The 18,490-nt window shown below is 44.3% G+C and overlaps 1 protein-coding gene across 26 annotated transcripts in view; it reads left to right on the forward strand.

Moving 5' to 3' along the window:
* Window positions 1-18,490, forward strand: part of LOC134810163 (serine/threonine-protein kinase Nek4-like) — a 232,505-nt gene that overhangs the window by 173,201 nt on the left and 40,814 nt on the right. For 8 of the 26 annotated variants that reach the window (XM_063812048.1, XM_063812050.1, XM_063812053.1 and 5 more), the window contains 2 exons: window positions 11,382-11,493; window positions 15,299-17,578. The exons of 6 other annotated variants lie outside the window; for them this stretch is intronic. In XM_063812048.1, coding sequence (XP_063668118.1) covers window positions 11,382-11,493; window positions 15,299-15,380 — 194 coding nt within the window. In that variant the 3' untranslated portion in view covers window positions 15,381-17,578. Of the gene's footprint in view, window positions 1-11,381; window positions 17,579-18,490 lie in introns of those variants that run through there. 12 more of the 26 variants (XR_010157486.1, XR_010157485.1, XR_010157488.1 and 9 more) reach the window with 4 other exon arrangements.

Raw genomic sequence — 18,490 nt, forward strand, 5'->3', positions numbered from 1 at the left:
CCTGTGTTCCCAGGCTGCTCCTGAACTCCTGGCCTCAAGCGATCCTCTGGCCTCAGCCTCCCAAAGTGTTAGGATTACGGCACCCAGCTCAAACATCTCTTATTGACACTGTTGGGCTGCAACTTCAAAAGAAGACTCAAATATGATTATAAAGGGATTGCTCAACCTGAATCAAACAATGGTATCCAATCTACATGTGTCTTTATAAGAGGAGATTTCACGCAGACAGAAGAGGAGAAGGCCAGGTGAAGACAGGCAGAGACTGGAGGATGTAGTCGCAGGCCCGGGGACCCCACAGCCATCAGAAGCTGGAAGAGGCAGGAGCAGATTCTCCCTTAAAGCCTCCGAAGGGAGCGCAGCACGGCTGGCACCTTGATTTCAGCCTAGCAGTCCTGGCTTCAACCTTCCAGCCCCCAGAATGGGACTGTCTACAGTCTCTCTATTAAAACTGCCATCTTCCAGGGGCAGAGGAGCCAGAGGAGGAGATTAAATGCTCTATCCCCTGTAATACAGCCATCTGAATGCAGCAGTTCTCACAGTTTTGGGGCTCAGTGCCCCTTGTCACTTTAAAAAATTATCAAGGACCCCAAATAGTTTATCATTATGTGTAGTGTACCTATAGACAATTACCATATTAGAAACCCAAACTGGGCAGATTTAAAATATTTAATTCATATGCAAACATCTTTCATTAATTCACATAAACATAAGCCTATTACATGTTGACATAAATGATGTTTTTATGAAAAATTGCTGTATTTTCAACACAGAAAACTCAGTAAAGTGGCATCGTTTTACTTTTTTTTTTTTTTTTAAACAAACCTCTGTCATGTCTGGCATAATAGAAGAAGTTGGATTTTCATACACGCTTTGCATTCAGTCTGTTGCAAAATGTTGTTTTGGTTGAAACGTATAAGGAAAATCTGGCTTCACATAAATATGTAGTTGCAAAAGGAGAAGTATTTAAATAGTCTTTTGGATAATTATAAATATTCTTTGAGTCTTCATAAATTTAAATAAATGATAATTTTTAAAAGTTAATTGCAACATAGATTCTGAAACAATATTAAAAAACTTTTGGTACTCTGTTACTTTAAAATTCATTGATGTATTTTATATTTTGAATGTACCTTTTATCTGTAAATGATTTTTATTTACTTATTTTAAATTGTGGTAAAATAGACATAACAAAATTTACCACTTTGCAGGGCACAGGGGATCACACCTGTAATCACTTTGGGAGGCCGAGGTAGGTGGATCACTTGAGCTCAGGAGTTCGAGACTAGCCTGGCCAACATGGTGAAACCCCATCTCTACTAAAAGATACAATAATTAGGCGGGCCTGGTGGTGCATGCCTGTAGTCCTAGCTACTTGGGAGGCTGAGGCAAGAGAATCGCTTGAACCTGGGAGGTGGAGGTTGCAGTGAGCTGAGATCACACCACTGCACTCCAGCCTGGGCAACAGAGCGAGGCTCCGTCTCAAAAAAAAAAAAATTACCATTTTAACCATTGTAAGTGCACAGTTCAGCAGAGTTAAGTATTCTTATTGTTGTGTAACCATCATCACCATCCATCTTCAGAACTCTTCATCTTGTGAAAACTCTGTATTCATTAAACAATAATTCCCATTTCCCCTCCCCAGATCCCCGACAACCCCATTCTACTTTCTGTCTCTGAATTTGACTGCTAGTCGAATTCCACCTCAAATAAGTGGAATCCTACAGTATTTGTCCTTTCATGACTGGCTTATTTCACTTAGCATAGTGTCCGCAAGGTGCATCCATGTTGTAGCATGTGTCAGAATTTCCTTCCTTTTTAAGTCTGAATACTATTCCATTGTGTGTTTATGTGTGTGTGTGTGTGTATATACATATATTCCACGTTTTCTTTATCCATTTATCTGTTGTTGGACATGTGAGTTGTTTCCGCCTTTTGCTATTGTGAACAATGCTGCTGTGAACATGGGGGCATACAGACCTGTTTCAGTCCCTCCTTTTGATTTCTTTTAGTATATTTCTAAGGGTGAAATTATTGGGTCATGTGATCATTCTATTTTTAGTACTTTGAGGAACTACCATATTGAATTCTATGATAGCTGCACCACTTTAGAATCCCATCAACAGTGAGCAAGATTTCTAATTTCTCCACATCCTTGCCAATATTTGTTATTTTCTGTTTTTTTTAAAATAGTAATCATCCTAATTGGTATAAAGTCTCGTGGTTTTGATTTGTATTTCTCTAATAATTAATGATATTGGGCACCTTTTCATATATTTTTTGGCTCTTTGTAAATCTTCTTTGGAGAAATGTCTATTTGCATCCTTTGTCCATTTTTAAAATCAGGTTATTTCTGTTGTTGTAGTGAGTTGTAGGGATTCTTTATATATTCTGCCTATTAATCCTTTATGAGATGTCTGATTTGCAAATATTTTCTCTCATTCCAAGGGTTGTCTTTTCACTCTGTTGATTGTGTCCTTTGATGCACAGAAATGTTTAATTTTGATGTAGTCCAATTTGTCTAATTTTATTTTTGTTGCCTGTACTTTGGGTGTCATATTCAGGAAATCCTTGCCAAGTCCAATGCCATGGTGTTTTCCTCCTAAGTTTTCTTCTAAGAGTTCTATAGGAGGGTGGCACAGCCTCCCTCCTGACTGTGATCAAGGTGTCAGCTGGGCTTTGTTCTCATTTGGAGGCTCAGCTGAGGAACAATCCACTTCCAAGCTCCCTTAGGTTGTTGGCAGAATTCACTTATTTCTGGTGACTTGCTTCTTCAAAGTCAACAAGGAGAACAAGACTCCAGAGAGAGGCTACTGGCAAGACAGAGTTTTTTATAACATAACGTTGTAATAAGAGTGACCTTCCAACACCTTTGCCATATTCTATTGGTTAGAAGCAAGTCACGGATTTCATTCACGCTCAAGGGGGATGAACTAGAACCTGAATACTAGGAGGTGGGGGTCGTGGAGGTCACTTTAAAGTCTATTCATCCCATCTGATGCATGTTTTAAAAAGACCTCTCACTATAGTGTGTGGAGGTTAGACTGTAGGGTGGTGGAGAGACCAGGCTTAGTGACAAGAGGCTGTTGTATTTGGAAGTTAGGAAATCATTAGGAACTGCTTTTTCAACAAATATTCATAAAATCTACTATATGAGAGTCACTGGGTTAGGTGTTAAGGATGCAGTGTGGAAGTAAGATTTCTCATTTTTTAACTTTAAAAAATTTTGATTGACATAGAATAATTATATATATTGATGGAATACATGCGATATTTTGATACATGTACACAATGTGTAATGATCAAATCAGGGTAATTGGGATACCTATCACCTCAAATATTTATTGCATCTTTGTATTGAGGATATTCAATATCCTCCATTCTAGCTATTTTGAAATATACAATAAATTACTGTTAACTATAGTCATCCTACTATGCTATACTACCCAACTATCCTGTAACTTATTCCTCTTATCTAACTGTAATTTTGTTCCCATTAACCAACCTCTCCATAACCCTCCTACCTGCTTCCCTTCCCAGCCTCCGGTAACCACTATTCTACTCTCTACTTCTATGATATCAACTTTTAAACACCCAGTGGAATATTATTCAGTCATAAAAAGAAGGAAACCCTGTCATTTGCAGCCACATGGATGAGCCTGGAGGACGTTATGCTAAGTTAAATAAGTCAGGCACAGAAAAAGAAACACTTTGTGATGTCACTCATATGTGGAAGCTAAAAATAAAAAAGAGTTCTCATTTTTGAGAAAGCATTTTCTTGAAAAGACAGGGGCAAAAGTTATTTTAAACTGGTTGAGGAGGAAACAGGAGGTGTGACTGTAGTGATGGCCATTTAGAATATTTTCATAGACTTTGGAGAAGAATAGAGAGAGAGAGATGAGACAAGTAGTTTGAGGGGGCACAGAGTTGACAGTGTTGATGTATTTTCTTTTTGTATTTCTTTTCCTCTGGCTGAAAGGTAGGGATAGTAGAAAGAAAGAGGCAGAAGATACAACAGAGGGCACATTCCAGTGGAGAACTGGGGGGATGGAATGAAGGGCATGGGAAGAATTATCTTGAAAGGAAGTGAAGACATCTTTTTGAAACCACAACCATAAAAACATTAGTAAGGTTAGTCCAAAAGTAGAGGGGAATTGAGGGAGTATGTGCCAGATAGCATCTGTTTTCTCTGTCAACTCAGAAGGGAATGGTATTTATTAAGAGGTGTAAGGGCATTGTCACTTTGAGGAGAGTAGGCAAAGTTGGGTGTAGCCTTCACTGGAGAAGGGAAGGGAAGGGGGACTGACCTCCAATGACCAAGTAAGCTATCGTGCAGGACTGTGGTTCCAGTCCAGACTCAAAAACATTAATTTGCAATGGAGCCAATCCACATGGGTGCATCATTTACTTTGGTAGTATTTGGGAAATCGAGGAAGAGGAATGGAGAAAAGAGAGAATCAGGGTGATCTGGGGCTGAAGTCAGCATGGCCCAGGGCAGCAGAAGATTCCTGTGGCAAGAGGTAAAGAAAGCTACTGAGACTGTCAGAATGCAGCAGCCTCCACAGAGTGGGGAGGGACAGGAGCTGTGCTCAGGTTGGGTGGGGGTGACAGTGGGGGCAGCAGAGAGAGAAAAGTTGCATTTCCAGAGGGGAGTTTTATATTTTAGCATCTTTAGGCTCATTCTAAATTTTAGTGCAGTCTAATTCAATCAGGAGAATTGAGTCAGTAAAAAGTTAACGTTAATAAAAATTTCCTAAAAGCAATAGGCTTGCACTACACATTACACCAGATGTCTTCATTCTATGAAGCCTTGGGGAATGGCCCTTTCCCCTCAGAGGCCACTACAAGGAGACGGGGTTTCCAAGGACCCTCCTTCCACCTCTGTCTGCTTACACATGGATTTATCTGTCTGATCAATTAGGAACCTGTAGACTGACATTTAAAGAAAGGGTACAGAATCTAAAAAGACATTAAGAGACTTCGCATGTGATTCTCAGGGATACTCCACATGGATATGCACGACCTGAGAGCTTGTTAAATGTGCAGATGCCCCACCCTCACTCCCAGGCCATCTGCTTCCTGGATTCTGGGAGACCTGATCTGCATTTCCACAAGCACAAACACGACTTCAGAAAAAGTTGGTTTAGTGGGTCCAAGAAAGTTGACACCTATGGCATGCAGAAATTGTTCTAGATGTTTGGAGAAAAACAGGGAACAAAATAAAGACCCTGCCCCACGGAGTTCATATTCCAGTGAAGGAAGGCAGATAATACATTGATTATACGATCAATGAGAAGGTGGTGAGGGCAGTGACGGGAGGAAAATAGACCAGAGGGCAGGCAATGGATGGTCATAGTAGGGACAGGCTGCAATACTAAGGAGAAAGGTCAGGTGAGGTCAAAGAGGGAATGATGGGAGCTGAGTAGGTTGGGATGGGTGACTTCTGCTTTTGCTCAGAGGGCCACAGAAAGCCATCTGAGAGTGCTCAGCAGAAGACTGAATAACCTGCAGAACATTTTCTGAGGATAATGTTGGCTCTTGCCTTGAGAGTAGATCTGGAGGTGGGGTAGGAGTGGGGGAATCTATTAGAAGGTAATTGCAGGAATCTAGGCAAGAGATGACAGTGGGTTGGACCTGGTAGCAGCAGGGCAGGTGGTGAGAAGAGTTTGGTCCTGGGGATATCTTGAAGGTAGAGTCAGAATTCCCCATAGGTTAGGATGAGGCATAGAAGAGAAAGAGAGAGGTATAAACAACTCTAGAGATGGGTCAGCATCAACTGAAACGGGAAAGGCTGCTGGTTGGGGAGGGAAGATTGAGAGTTTGATTTTGGACTCATTGAAGTTGACATGCTTATCAGACATCTGTGGGGTCTGTGGAGTGGATCGTTGAAGTTTGGGAGAGAGGTGTGGACTGGGGAAGGTCATTGGCATATAGATCCTGTTTACAGCTGTGAGACTGGATGAGATCCCCAGGGGAAGGAGTGTCTATAGAGAGGGGGTGGAGGCCAAGACATGGCTCTGGGAAACTCCAACACCTGAGGTCAGGGAGTAGAGGGGAGCCAGCAGTGAAGATGGGAAGGAAAAGACCAGTGAAGTGGGAGGGAAAGTGGAGTGAGGTGTCCTGAAAGTCAAATGAAGAAAGAGAATCAAGGAGAAAGGAGTGATTGGCCATGTCTGGAGCTACTGATGAGTCAAGTAAGATGAGGACTGAGAACTGGCTGTGAAACTTTATAGTGAGAGAAAGCGTAGCATGATTGTATGCTGATAATCTGGTTGAATGGGAAAACATAGTGATGTAGGAGACAGGGAGCAATGCCCTTGAGTAGACCTGAGGATATGGGCTGGACAGTGCAAATAGAGAGCTTTGCTTTAGCAGGAGATTGTACAATTTATCTGCAATAAAGGAAGGAAGGCAGAATGCATGGGTACAGATGCTGGGAAATGGGTGGGTGAGGTGTGGGAGTGTAAGCATTCTCTTCTGGGTGCTGTGATGTTCTCAGGGAAGTAGAATCGAGTTTCTTGAGAGTTAAGACATGATTGAGATTGTATTTTTGTTAAGGAAGCGTGACCAAGCCAGAAGAAGCAAGGAAGCTGAGGATATGTGCAAAGAAGTGATTATACCGATTTACCATGGAATGTAAACTAAGCTTCAAGGGCATCACATGGGTGTGGGCCACAGAAGGCCTGGATCGCTGGGTTGGAGGTACCAATGAGTCAGCAGTATTATTGCTCTGGGAGATCAGACAGGCTGAGCAAGGAAGAGAAAGTGGGGACCAGAAATAAATGTTTTTGGTGCTATTAGAAACTGTATTTTCCTTAATAGAAGATTAATTCTTCAGGAATCAGACCTTCAGTGTATGTGAATTAAGATGATAAAAGGAAAGGAGGGGACTGTTGGATCAAATAAAAAATTATTTATTCATCATTTACTTTATGCCCTGTTGTGTGCTTGCCTTTGGGGAAACTTTTAATTTAGTTAAATCTACATTTTCTAAGAATTTCTAGTGAAGTGCTAAACCAGAGTGTATTGACCATTAGAACTCCCAGTGTATAGAGAAGGTGCTGTGTTCCCACCATTCTTCAATGGGTGAGTGTTTCTTGGGGATGTGGTTGGTTCTCAAACTTCTGCAGCCACTTCCCTTTCTTGCCTTCCATCTCGTGTGCTTACATTGTACATACATATTCAAAACTCCAAAACATAGGAGTTCTAACCCTGACACTTCTGAGCACATTTACCAAGACAATGAAATAACCTACTTAAAATTCAGTAGCATTCTGGGTATCTCAGGACACTTGGCCAATGTTCAGACAGTGATGTGATGACGTTCATTCCTGTTCTGTTCCTCACTGGCTCTCAGTGTAAATGGTGCCCCCTGGGATGGTTCTGTGCCTCCTTGGAGATTCCCACTGGGATTTCTGAACTGTCCAGGTGCAGGCATCACAGGAGCCAGTGTCCCCAACACCAGTGAGTACACTACTCACTCCTTGTCTGCCCCCGTGTCACCAGTTCACACATCCTTGAACCACAGGTGAAAACTCTGTCATTGTTTCCCATAAAGTTTTTTTTCAGGCTTTCTACAGAAACTCTCATATATTATTAATGGGAGACCATGAAGCAAATGAGTGTGTCATTGTATTTAAGCTGACACTTGAATGAGAGGAGTTGGATGCTCAGGGAGACACATTAGTTTGCTCCCTCTGGGGCAGACCCTGCCTGAGAAAGCAAAGGATATTCGCTTGTGTTCATTTCCACCCCCACACATGTCCTCTGTTTCTTATCTGCGCCTGCCAGCCACAGAGGATTGATGGCCTTCAATTCACCCTCACCAGCACCTGTGATTAAATTATTTCTCTCCTCATTTTGCATGGATACTTTAAGCAGGGCAGGCAGTTAGTCATTTCCCTCCCTCTTGGAAAGTGTTCCAAGGGGACGGAGGCCACTCAGAAAAACACCAGTAAATCCTATTGGCTTCAAGTTTGGATTTGCATCCTGCCTTGGGGTGATGGGTTGGGCAGAGGCCTGGGAGAAGGAGGAAAGTGGAATGAAGAAAAAGGCTTGCATCCAAACCGGAAGTTGCAGTGTCTTGCAGTTCCTTTTATCCTTTCTTTCAGGTAAGATTTCACTTCTTTTTATGCAAACTCAGGCCAAGCCTGTGGTCAAATTCTGCCCCTCAAAGCGGGGGTGAGGATAGGGGGACATAGTGACAGTCTGAAACTCTGGCATTTCCTGATGTCATTCTTCATACTACGAAGGCTGGTTTCTCCTGCTTCCTTGGCTTTCCCGGAGTGCTTACTTCTTCTAACCAGTGAAAACTGAATCTCACAAGTAAGCCCCCAAATTTGGTATCTTGATTGGTGAGGTTCATTCCTGGGGCACTTATTGAGGCACCTGCTGAGGCCCCATTCCTGCCCAAACATATTTTTTTGTGCAAAATAATAGTTACATTGACCCGGCCCTCCTTCCAACCTAGAGTAGAGTACATGTCTCATCTCTCCCCTTGGTGAAACTGCAGATCCTATTTCTGAGTCTTCTTTGAAGACAAATTCTTCATATGCTATCTTATTCATTACAAAAGCTGGTTTGCCTTATCTACTGAATATATATATATATACATATATATGAGCCTGTATTATGACTTCTTTAAGTAGAGGGGCTGATGTTGTCTGCTAATTGATCTTTTGGCCTACTCATAAGCTTTTGGAAACTGAATCAAAAATATTTGTTGATGATACCACAAAGACCCTATGAAACGGCTTTAACTGTGACTTCCTGTAAGAGATTTGCTGAAAACTTGCTTATGACTTCAGGGTGATTTTTACTTATTAGGTGTCTACTCTATTGGCCCCATGTATAGGATGAGGAGAGAGTACTGAAACGATCAGATGCCAGTCAGGCTCTGGAGCATGTCCCTCCCAGCATGAGTTCTATGTCCACTAAAGAGTTGGACCAGAGTGCCCATAGCAGCATTGTTCTTAACAGCACAATCTGGAAACAACTCACGTGTCTGCGTACAGAACCGTGGACACGTAAATTATGGTAGATTCATTCAACACAGAGCAGTGGAAGGGAGCAGATTACTGTTACCTGCAATACGATGACAAAAGGTCAAGTGACAGCAGACAGCTCCAAAGAGTACAGACTCCATGGCTCCGTTTCTATGAAGTTCAAAACTGGGCAAAACTAATTCCTGGCGATGGAGGTCAGAATAGTGTCAACTGGGAGGGGTCATGGGGCAGGGGTCTCGGGTCCTAGAAACTTGTATGTCTTCATCTAGCTGGGATCACCCAGGTGGATGCGTGTCTAAAAATCAATTGAGTTGCTTACTTAAGATGTGTGCGTTTTGTCAGATGTAAGTGATACCAAAGTTCAATACTTAAAAGAAAAAGATGAGTCACAGAGTCCCTGGCTTGGAGAAGCTCATGGTCTGGTAAGAAAGAAAAATGCAAAGGGAATCATTTCCCTGGAAGGTACTAAGCGTGGTCATGGAGGCATGCACAACAAGGAGACACAGAGACAAGTATGGGGCTCAGGGAAGGAGGAGGAGAGAGAGAGAAACACACAGAACTCTTGGAGAGAGGCAGGACGCTTCAGGAAAGGGACAGCTCAGTGTGTCTGGTGTGGTCCATGCCACTGTCACACCAATGAAGCTGCTCTACAGAAGGCCACTAAATCCCAGGGATCCTTCCCAGCTTTTCTTCTCTTTGATCTCCATGGCATTTGGTTTTTTCAATGGCTTTTATTTTTGGAAACACTCTCTTGCTTAGCCTCAGTGACATTTCCCATTGGTTTTTTTTTTTTTTTCTTCTCATTCTTGACCATTTCTTTTTGTTTTCCTTCCTGGTTCCCGCTCCCAGTCCTGCCCTTTAAAGGCTGCTGTCCCACAAGGGCTGGCTGTGTCGTCTTCCTCTCTCATCTTGTCTCTGGGCAGCCTCATCCATCCGTGTCCATGGTTTTAACTAACCCCACCTCTCCTTCTACCTTCCCCCAACCCCACTGCCCAAATGTTGTTGACTACAAATTTGGTATCTCCGACCCATATGTCCACCATTACCTTAAGAATTGTGTTTTACATCCTGAGTGGACATGACTACTCAGATGTCCTGCAGATAGCCCAAAATTTCATATTTCTAAAAGTGGGCTTTTCATCTCCCCTGCTCCCCAAATGTTCCTCTTCTTGTTCTCCCTCATCCTGCAAACTGTCTTGAGAGCTGTCTTTTGTCCCAGGCTCAGCTGGGTGGTCTCCCTCTGCTCTTCGGCCCTACCTTCTGTGCACCCCATCATGGCACAATTCATGCTCAATTCAAAGCAGGGAGCAAAATGAAGGCAGCCACTGTTGTGTGTCTCCACTGCTAAATGAGGCTCTCCCGAGTGCAAGGCTGCAGGGGGGCTTTGGGAGAACTCTTGGTGGAATGCGATTAGGCTTACATTCTTTACTGGCAATTGCCTCAGAGTTTTCCTGTTTTTTCCCATAGCCCTATGTGGACACTGGAATTATGAACCTGGTATTTGATGCAGTGACAGAAATGTAACTGTTGACTTAGGCAGAATGGGAACCTACTGAACAGTGTTGGATTCAATCTGGGGCACAATTGAATCCCAGGCCTTCCAGGATGCGGTCATTCGGATTTGGTCTCTCCCTTTCCCGCTGCCCTCTGTATCTCAGCTTTCCTACCTGGTGGCTTTGCTCTCAGGGGGAAACTGAAAGCTCAGGACTTACTTGACCTTTATGGCTGGCAGTTCCAGCAGAAAGAGGAAGCTTCTCTTCATGACAGCGTCTCTGCACCCAGCTGGGATCATGATCACCCCGCTGAGCCAATCACCAAGGCAAGGCAGGTGGAATGCCCCTGCACCCCGCCAGGAGCTTGATGTCCAGCCAACCCTCCAAAAGCCTGAGTCTAGGGTACAGTCAGGCCCACAGGAAACCTGAGGGGCTGTTAGCAGAAGAGGGAACTTATGCTGGCCAAGCAAAACAGCATTTGTGCATCAGAGGCCCTCTTTGAGGAGGCGTGGGAGACACGGCTGTCTGGGCAGGGTTCGAAGCTGGCGACACCATGCTCCAGGCCCAGCCTGGGCCCCTCGCTTGTGGCTTAGCCTTAGGCTCACTCCACCTGGGGCTGTCCTCCTGTCAGCCCCACACTTCCTACTCAGCGGGTCATTGTCAGGTGAACAGGACTCAATGAAAAGGAGACTTTTAACCTGTATTTTCAATTTGCCCTCTGTCTTTACCTGCCATGGCCTGTGCTGTGTCATGGGAATGAGGAAGGACGGTGCAGCAGCCAGTGCTGGCTGGTCTGTGTGAATCACCTGCAAGTCATGCAGAACGATGTCGTGGCGGGGTCAGGCTTCCAGCATCCGCAGCTCACACACCTTTCTATTCCACACAGGACCTGGCACTGGGCTCCGGGCCGCCCCTGCACCTGGTCCTTCAGTGTTGCTCAAACTAGAAACAGAAGCCATGCTGGAAGACAGAGCTGCTGACCTAAGCCCAAAGCCCAGGTAAGGTGCAGACAACAGGCAGGCACTGGAGTGGCAAGGACCATCACGTGGTTCCTGGGTCCATGTGTGTTCTGCCCGGGCGACAGCTGGCACTCTGAAACACCACTCACAGCTCCAGTCCTGGCCCTGCCGCCACGTTAGCTTGTGCTCTCATGCAGTCACTGACCCTCCCCAGACCTCCGTGTTTTTATCAGGAGAATGAGAAGCTGGATGTCATCGCTCCTTTGCAATGATTCTGAGGTACTGCATTTAGGGAGAAAACCCCACCACACACATGCTCAATACAAACCCTATTTCTGGGGGTAGATTTGATTTAAAACGTCACCATAAACCGTTTAAAGCATCCAGTAATTTACTAATAATGCGTTTCCTGATGAGGGGAGGGAAGGCCGCGGTTTCAATCTCTCCTACTGATTCAGTGTGTGCTGTTCTCTAAAATAAAAATCAGCTTCATCGAAAGCTGCTGAAAGTTTTATGTCGCCTTAGCGCACACCACACCTAAACTCAGCAGGACACTGTTTCCTTGTTAGAGGATACATAGCAGAGAGTTCCAAATAATAGCTCAGCTGTCCAATGTCTACTTAATGGATTAGCAAAGGTAACAAATGATATCTTATTCCTGGCTCCTTCTGCTGAAATGCGATACTTCCAAAGGCTGGAAACCGTTCCCACTTGGTGACCTTCCTCCTTTCAAAGAATGAACATATTTGCTTCTCTCAACCTAGGCCTTTTGCCCTCACCACAGAATAACCCAAAACATCTGGAGATACTGTGGGGTCTCTCTCAAGAAGATTACACGTTCTTTTCAGCTTTAACTTTTCTGGGAGATGAATCTTGACAACTGGAAATTAGCAGCTGGAGTTATGGCAGCAAGGAGGGCCCACCTCAGGGTCCCGGGGGACGTCTCCGTCCTTCTCTTCAACATCGTCTCTGCCGTTCCCTGCTTACTCTCCCTCCTTCCTTCTTCTTTATTTCTTTCCTCAAGATATTTCACTGACCCTTGAGACTCTAAGACACAGAGAAGCTTCCTCCTCCTCCTTCCCGTTTCTAGCAGGGAAAGAGGCCCCTGGAATAGGAATTGGGCATTCCTGGCTCCCAACACGTTTCCTCTGGGCCTGGCCTGAGGCCAGGGCTGCTGCTTAACGGGACAGGTTTTACCTCATCTCGAAATACCCCTGAAGGCCATCTAGCTCTGGCCTCTGTGTAGGTGTCAGTAACAGCTGGAGAGCTTGAAGGCAGGTGGAACATGTTCCTCTGTCCCTTCTGTCATTAGGGGTTTTACAGAGCTGGTCCGCGCCATCGCTAATCACTCATTCATTCCTTTCACAGTAATCTTCAAGCAAGGGACCTGGTTGAGTGTCTGCTCCATGACAGGCGGGGGATTCTTTGCCCATGGAAGCTCTAGGGCCATTTTCCAGCTGAGGTTTTAAAAAAAAGGGAAGATGTGGGTCAGGGGACACCCACAGAGGACAGGTGCGTTCCTTCTCAGGCTGCCGCAAACATCCTGATGTCTCTCCTCTTCAGTTCCCAGTTGAGAGCTCTCAGCTAGGTTCTTCGAGGCCAACTTTTGCTAATGTTTCGTTAGAGGAAAAAAAGAGGAATAAACCCTCCTCTGAGTGCCGATGATTACAAGGATGCCCATTGGTATGTCGAGCTGGGGCTCAGAGCAGAAAAGTCAACGCATCATAGGATGTTGTAAGGATGGATGATTTCAGGAAAAGACGTATTTTCCCTTGGGATGTGAACAAGTGTGCGTGTGTGGCGGGGAATGGGTAGAAAATCGGGTGATGGGGACATAAGGAGAGTGTGGGAAGACACTAATGGTTGAAGTGCAGGAGGGCCTAAAGAGCCAGCCTTGTCTGCCTTGGCTGATTTTGGTACAGGTGGAATGTGAAACATGAACTATTTACACATCTCCTATTTCCATGGACTAAGAAAAACAGAGAAAGCTGGGCACAGAGCTATAACTGAGCTCCCTTCTTCTGAACTCCAAACCACTTCTTTAAAATGGACCGTTAGATCTTGCAGGAAGCCGTTTTCCACTAGGCCTAGTGGTGCTGGAGCAGAGCGTGTGCCACCAGCTGAGAAAACAAACCCGAGAAGGAGAAAGTATACTCAGGTTAACAGGCCCCGGGCAAAAAGTCTCCGTTCCCTGCCTCCCCGCCCGGCCTGCCCTCCCCTGGGGCTGGAACCGTGGGCTTTGGCAGGAGAGGTCTCAGGTAGGGGCTGAGGATTGGCTGGCCCAGCCGCATAGAACATAAAGAGATTTACAGCCTACTACTTCTGACTTTTATTAAATGAAAACCAGAGGTATAAAAATAAGGCAGCAAATAACACCATAACAGGAAATAAAAGGGGCGAAAAGGGGGCAAGTCCGCACCTTGAGGATGGCGTGCCCATTGCGATGCGGGTGTTCACAGCCACGACTCTCACCAGCCACACTACACGGAGAGGAAGCCACCGCGGACGAAGGCGGTGGGGCGGGACTGTCTGCATCAGGGGCTCGCAGGTCTAGAGCTCACGGAGAAAGGTTTAAGCTTTGGTGAAATCTTAACTATGCCTTTTCAAGATTTTTCCTCTTTTGCTTGGAAATCTTTGTTTATTCTAAGTGACATCTCACGTATTTGTTTCCAGTTTGTTTTATACCTCCCTGAAACAAGTTAAAAGCCACCTGATGCTGGAAAACCCTTTATGGACTGTGTATGTGGACGTGCCTGTGTATGTGTGTGAAAGAGAAAATAGTCATACTTTTTAAGTAGCCAGCAATTGGAGCTAAGGATGACATTCTGAACCTTTGTCCGTAGTTTCCGAGTGGGGTTTGTTCTTTGGAGGCAATTCATGAACCTCCCAGGCACACAGCTCTCATTTGATTGGCAATTCCCAGCACTAAAGAGCAAATCCTGCTTTGGGAACCTCACGTATTTCTTTTCCTTTTTCCAGACCCGTACCTGGCCTCTAATTCATCAGCTAAATTCAGGTGGAAGATATCAGATGCTTATAAAAATATTCTAAAGTCATGCCTAAACTTTAAGGGGGAAAGGTCTAGATGTTTCATTAAACATTTATCACTTTTTTGGAGGCAAAGAAACTTTATTTTCCTCTCTTGGGGAATTACCCAGAAGCCATAAAATGCTGTTTTATAACTGAATATCCCAGTTTACATCTCATGGAACGAAGCAAAATAAATACAAACTTTAAAAATATGGTCACAGCCCATATATTTTAAAAAACATTGTCACCACGGACCAACGCAGCTCAAATGTTTCTTTCATGTTTAACCCTATGGGGTGGGTAGATTTCCCCCCAATATCAGTCTTGTTTCCCTATGAACTGTCTGATTTCTGCTGTAGTATTAATAAAAAGGAGTGGTAATGGAATCTTATGTCTTATTTACAAAGTAAAATGTTACCAAAATCTGAGAATAATTCCTAGGGATGAATTTCTTTTCTCCTTTCCCCACTGGGCCCTTCAAATTTTCCTTCAGTGGCTTTATTTTTGCTTTTCTTCAAGTTTTACTTTCCCTTGGAGTTTATATGAAGGAAATGGAATGAGGTCTGGGATTTGCTTCAGAACCGTCCAGTGGGGCGAGCTAGTAGGGGATGCAGGTGAGGGTCTAGGTGAGACCGGCTTGGGTGTGAGCTAACTGTTATTGAAGCTACGTGTTGGGCACAGGGAGGTTTATTAGATTACTCTGTTTTGCCATATGTTTGAAAATTTCCATTAAAATGTCTTCCTCAATTCTCTCCAGATTCACTTTTCTCTTTTACTGGACTCTGGTTTGTTGATCCATAATTCTCTCCTGCAGACTCCACGTTTTTTTTCTGGAAAGAGCACCATTTTGCCCAGTTCATGACCTCTGGCAATGGGATTCCTGGAGCTCTTTGTGAAGCTATCTCAACACGAGAAGACGATGCTTGCCATGCAGTGTGGCTGGGCGCTGCCATCCAGCTCCTGTCAGGGTGCGTGTAAGACATGGGTCCACCAGGGCACAGGCTAGCATGAACGAGGCGGGCCCTGTAGCACCAAAAGCTTCCTCCTTTCGGCTCCATTTTTGCCTCCTCTTCCCTCCCTTCCCCTTCTCTTTGTCTCCCTTCAATATTTCTTCATCTTATTCCTCCTCTTTCCTTCTTTTCTCTCAGTACCAAAGTCACCTCTCTTTCCTATCTCTGGTGTGGGAAAGCTGTTCTGTAACAATTTCTCCAATTCAAATTCCTCTGGAGTAGCGGGCCAGAGCTCTTAGCCACTGTAGGGTATCCATCCGCTCTGCTTTACGTAACACAGAACACATCCAAACAGGTGTCTAGACTTAGCCCTTGTTTGACGTGGGGCAAAGAAATGCCAAGAGAAATAGCTTGAACTCTGTCTATAGTTGAGGATTACTTATGTTCAGGCAAAGCAAATGGGATGTGTCGGGGGAGGATATTACCAGCTGAAGTGAGAAGGCAGAGATGGACCTGAACTTCTGAAAGTCTTTCTGCTGTGCCAGGCTCCCCAGAACTTAATAAAACCTGCCTCTGTTATCACTACATGAAGCTAAAGGGGATAACCAATAAAATAGATAAGAGTATCAGAATTCTACATTGCTTCAATAGGCAAGAATGACAAACTAGAGCCGATAAGGTAAAATGAAATATTAATAATACTAAATTCCTGCATCCAGGTGAAAATGACCAATTGCAGTAATGTGACAAAGACCTAACATTATTTATATGCAAAAGACCTGGGGCTTCCAAAAGTTTAGCCTGAGCCAATAATGAAATGCAATTACTGAAAATGCAAACGTACTTTCGACTGAGTTAGTAGATTTGCAGTATACAGATCAGAGGAGGTAAGAGTTTCATATTATGGGCACCACACTTTAAGAAAAATAATGCATTTGGGAAATCCAGAGGCAAGTGAGTGAGATGAAGAGGAGTCTGGAAACGATAAACTATAAGGGATCATTGAAGAAACCAGGGCTACCTCTCCTGAAAAGAAATAAAGAATAGACAGTGCCTTCTCTTGGAGGGCAGAAAGAAGGCAGGCTGACAGAAGCTGCAGGGAGCTCCTGATGGCACAGAGCAAGCTCTCCTCCTCTCCTCCCCATCTCTCCAGTGGTATGTAGCTGCAGGGCCAGGACGAAGGCACGGAGCAGCTACTGGAGGACTCAGAAGAGCAAGTTGTGGAAGGTTGACTGGAGAAGGAGGCCACAACTCCAAGTACTGCTGAGCTGGCAGTGAGTCTACCAGGTTTTTCCTCCAGTTCTCTTCACCGCTGGGTCCAGGATGTGGGTGCAGCTGCAGAAGGGCTCAGCACAGGGGGTAACTAAAGTTCCAGCTTTCCAGGTGGAGGATCAAAAAGGGGAGGGCCGGGGAACTAGCAAGGACTCACAAGAGCACAGAGGGGAAGGAGTTTGGGAAAGCAACCCTTCAAGGTAGTTATGAAATCCTGGCTCCCCCTGAGCTGCACACAAATGAATGTGATTCTAATCAGCACACAAAGGACTTTGAGAACTGAAGTAACAGACAGACCGCTGTCTAGGGTCCAGGCAGTCACTGAGTAGCACATTTGTGGACAGATGTAAACAACACTGCAAAGGCCCTGAAAATTGAACTGACCTTGAAACCACAGACCAAAGATGGCGGGTTGGAACTTAAGCCTGAACCTACCTGGATTTTATTGTCTGCTAAGACAAAAATACCAACATTTCCCATAGGATTTAAAGAAGACCCCATTCATAACATAATAGTCAAACTGTCTAGGACACAACCCAAAATTACTTGGCATGGGAAGAATTAGACAAATCTCAGCTCAGATGGCAAAAAGCAATCAACAGACACTGTTAAGATGACACAGACTTTGGAATTAAATGACAAAGATATTAGAGGCACTATTATTAATATTAAAATGTTCTAAAAAGCAATTGTGGACACTCTTAAAATAGATGGAAAGATAACTTTAGTTACCCCACTCTGCCGAACTAAAAAATAAAATAACTGGAATTTAAAAACAAACTCACTGGGTGAGCTTATTTTCCTTTGTTTTTAATGTATTTAACTGTAATTTTATAACTGATTTTTTAACAATTACATTTTTAACACCTGTTTGCCAATTCCTAAAAATTTAAAAACAGCTCTCATGAACTGGTACAAGCTAGTTTTTTTTTTTTTTTTTTTTTTTTGAGACGGAATCTCGCTCTGTCGCCCAGGCTGGAGTACAGTGGCACAATCTCGGCTCACTGCAAGCTCCGCCTCCTGGGTTCAGGCCATTCTCCTGCCTCAGCCTCCCGAGTAGCTGGGACTACAGGCGCCCGCCACCACGCCCGGCTAATTTTTTGTATTTTTAGTAGAGATGGGGTTTCACTGTGTTAGCCAGGATGGTCTCAATCTCCTGACCTCGTGATCCGCCCGCCTCTGCCTCCCAAAGTGCAGGGATTACAGGCGTGAGCCACCGCGCCCGGCCGGTACAAGCTAGTTTTATAACACAACTGACATCCACCATGAATGGTCTGTTGTAATGAACGGTAAATATCCCACATTGCAGGACTCCTTAGAGAATTGAATATAGAAATAGACACTGTTAAACACCATGTGAGAGATGATCATGCATTTCTGAACATAGTTAACTTATGGTCCAGGGAAGATACTTTTGGAAATGTTGATGTAAATGAACAATTCAACCCCAGGTGCTCTGATTCTTTTGACTACATTTTATTCTCTCTCTGGCTCCATAGCCACCTACACTCTTACTTTCACCCTGACAATCTGTTTTGCTATCTTTGTCTTCTTTCTACCTCTCCCCTGAAACTCATCTCTTGGACAAAGGAAGCCCTCATTATTATTATTATTTCATAGACAGCAGCCAAGTTTAAAATCTGGACTTACGGGTAGGAATTTTGGAAAGGCTGTAATTTCTTTCTTAGTTGGTGAAAAGGGGCTTTTGCCATTATTATTTCCCAGACTTCTTATAAGACTTACACCATCAAAATTGTCTCTCACAACATTCATACTCTTTGCAG

The sequence above is a fragment of the Pan troglodytes genome, chromosome 5 (assembly GCF_028858775.2).
Source record: "Pan troglodytes isolate AG18354 chromosome 5, NHGRI_mPanTro3-v2.0_pri, whole genome shotgun sequence".
Lineage (NCBI taxonomy): Eukaryota > Metazoa > Chordata > Mammalia > Primates > Hominidae > Pan > Pan troglodytes.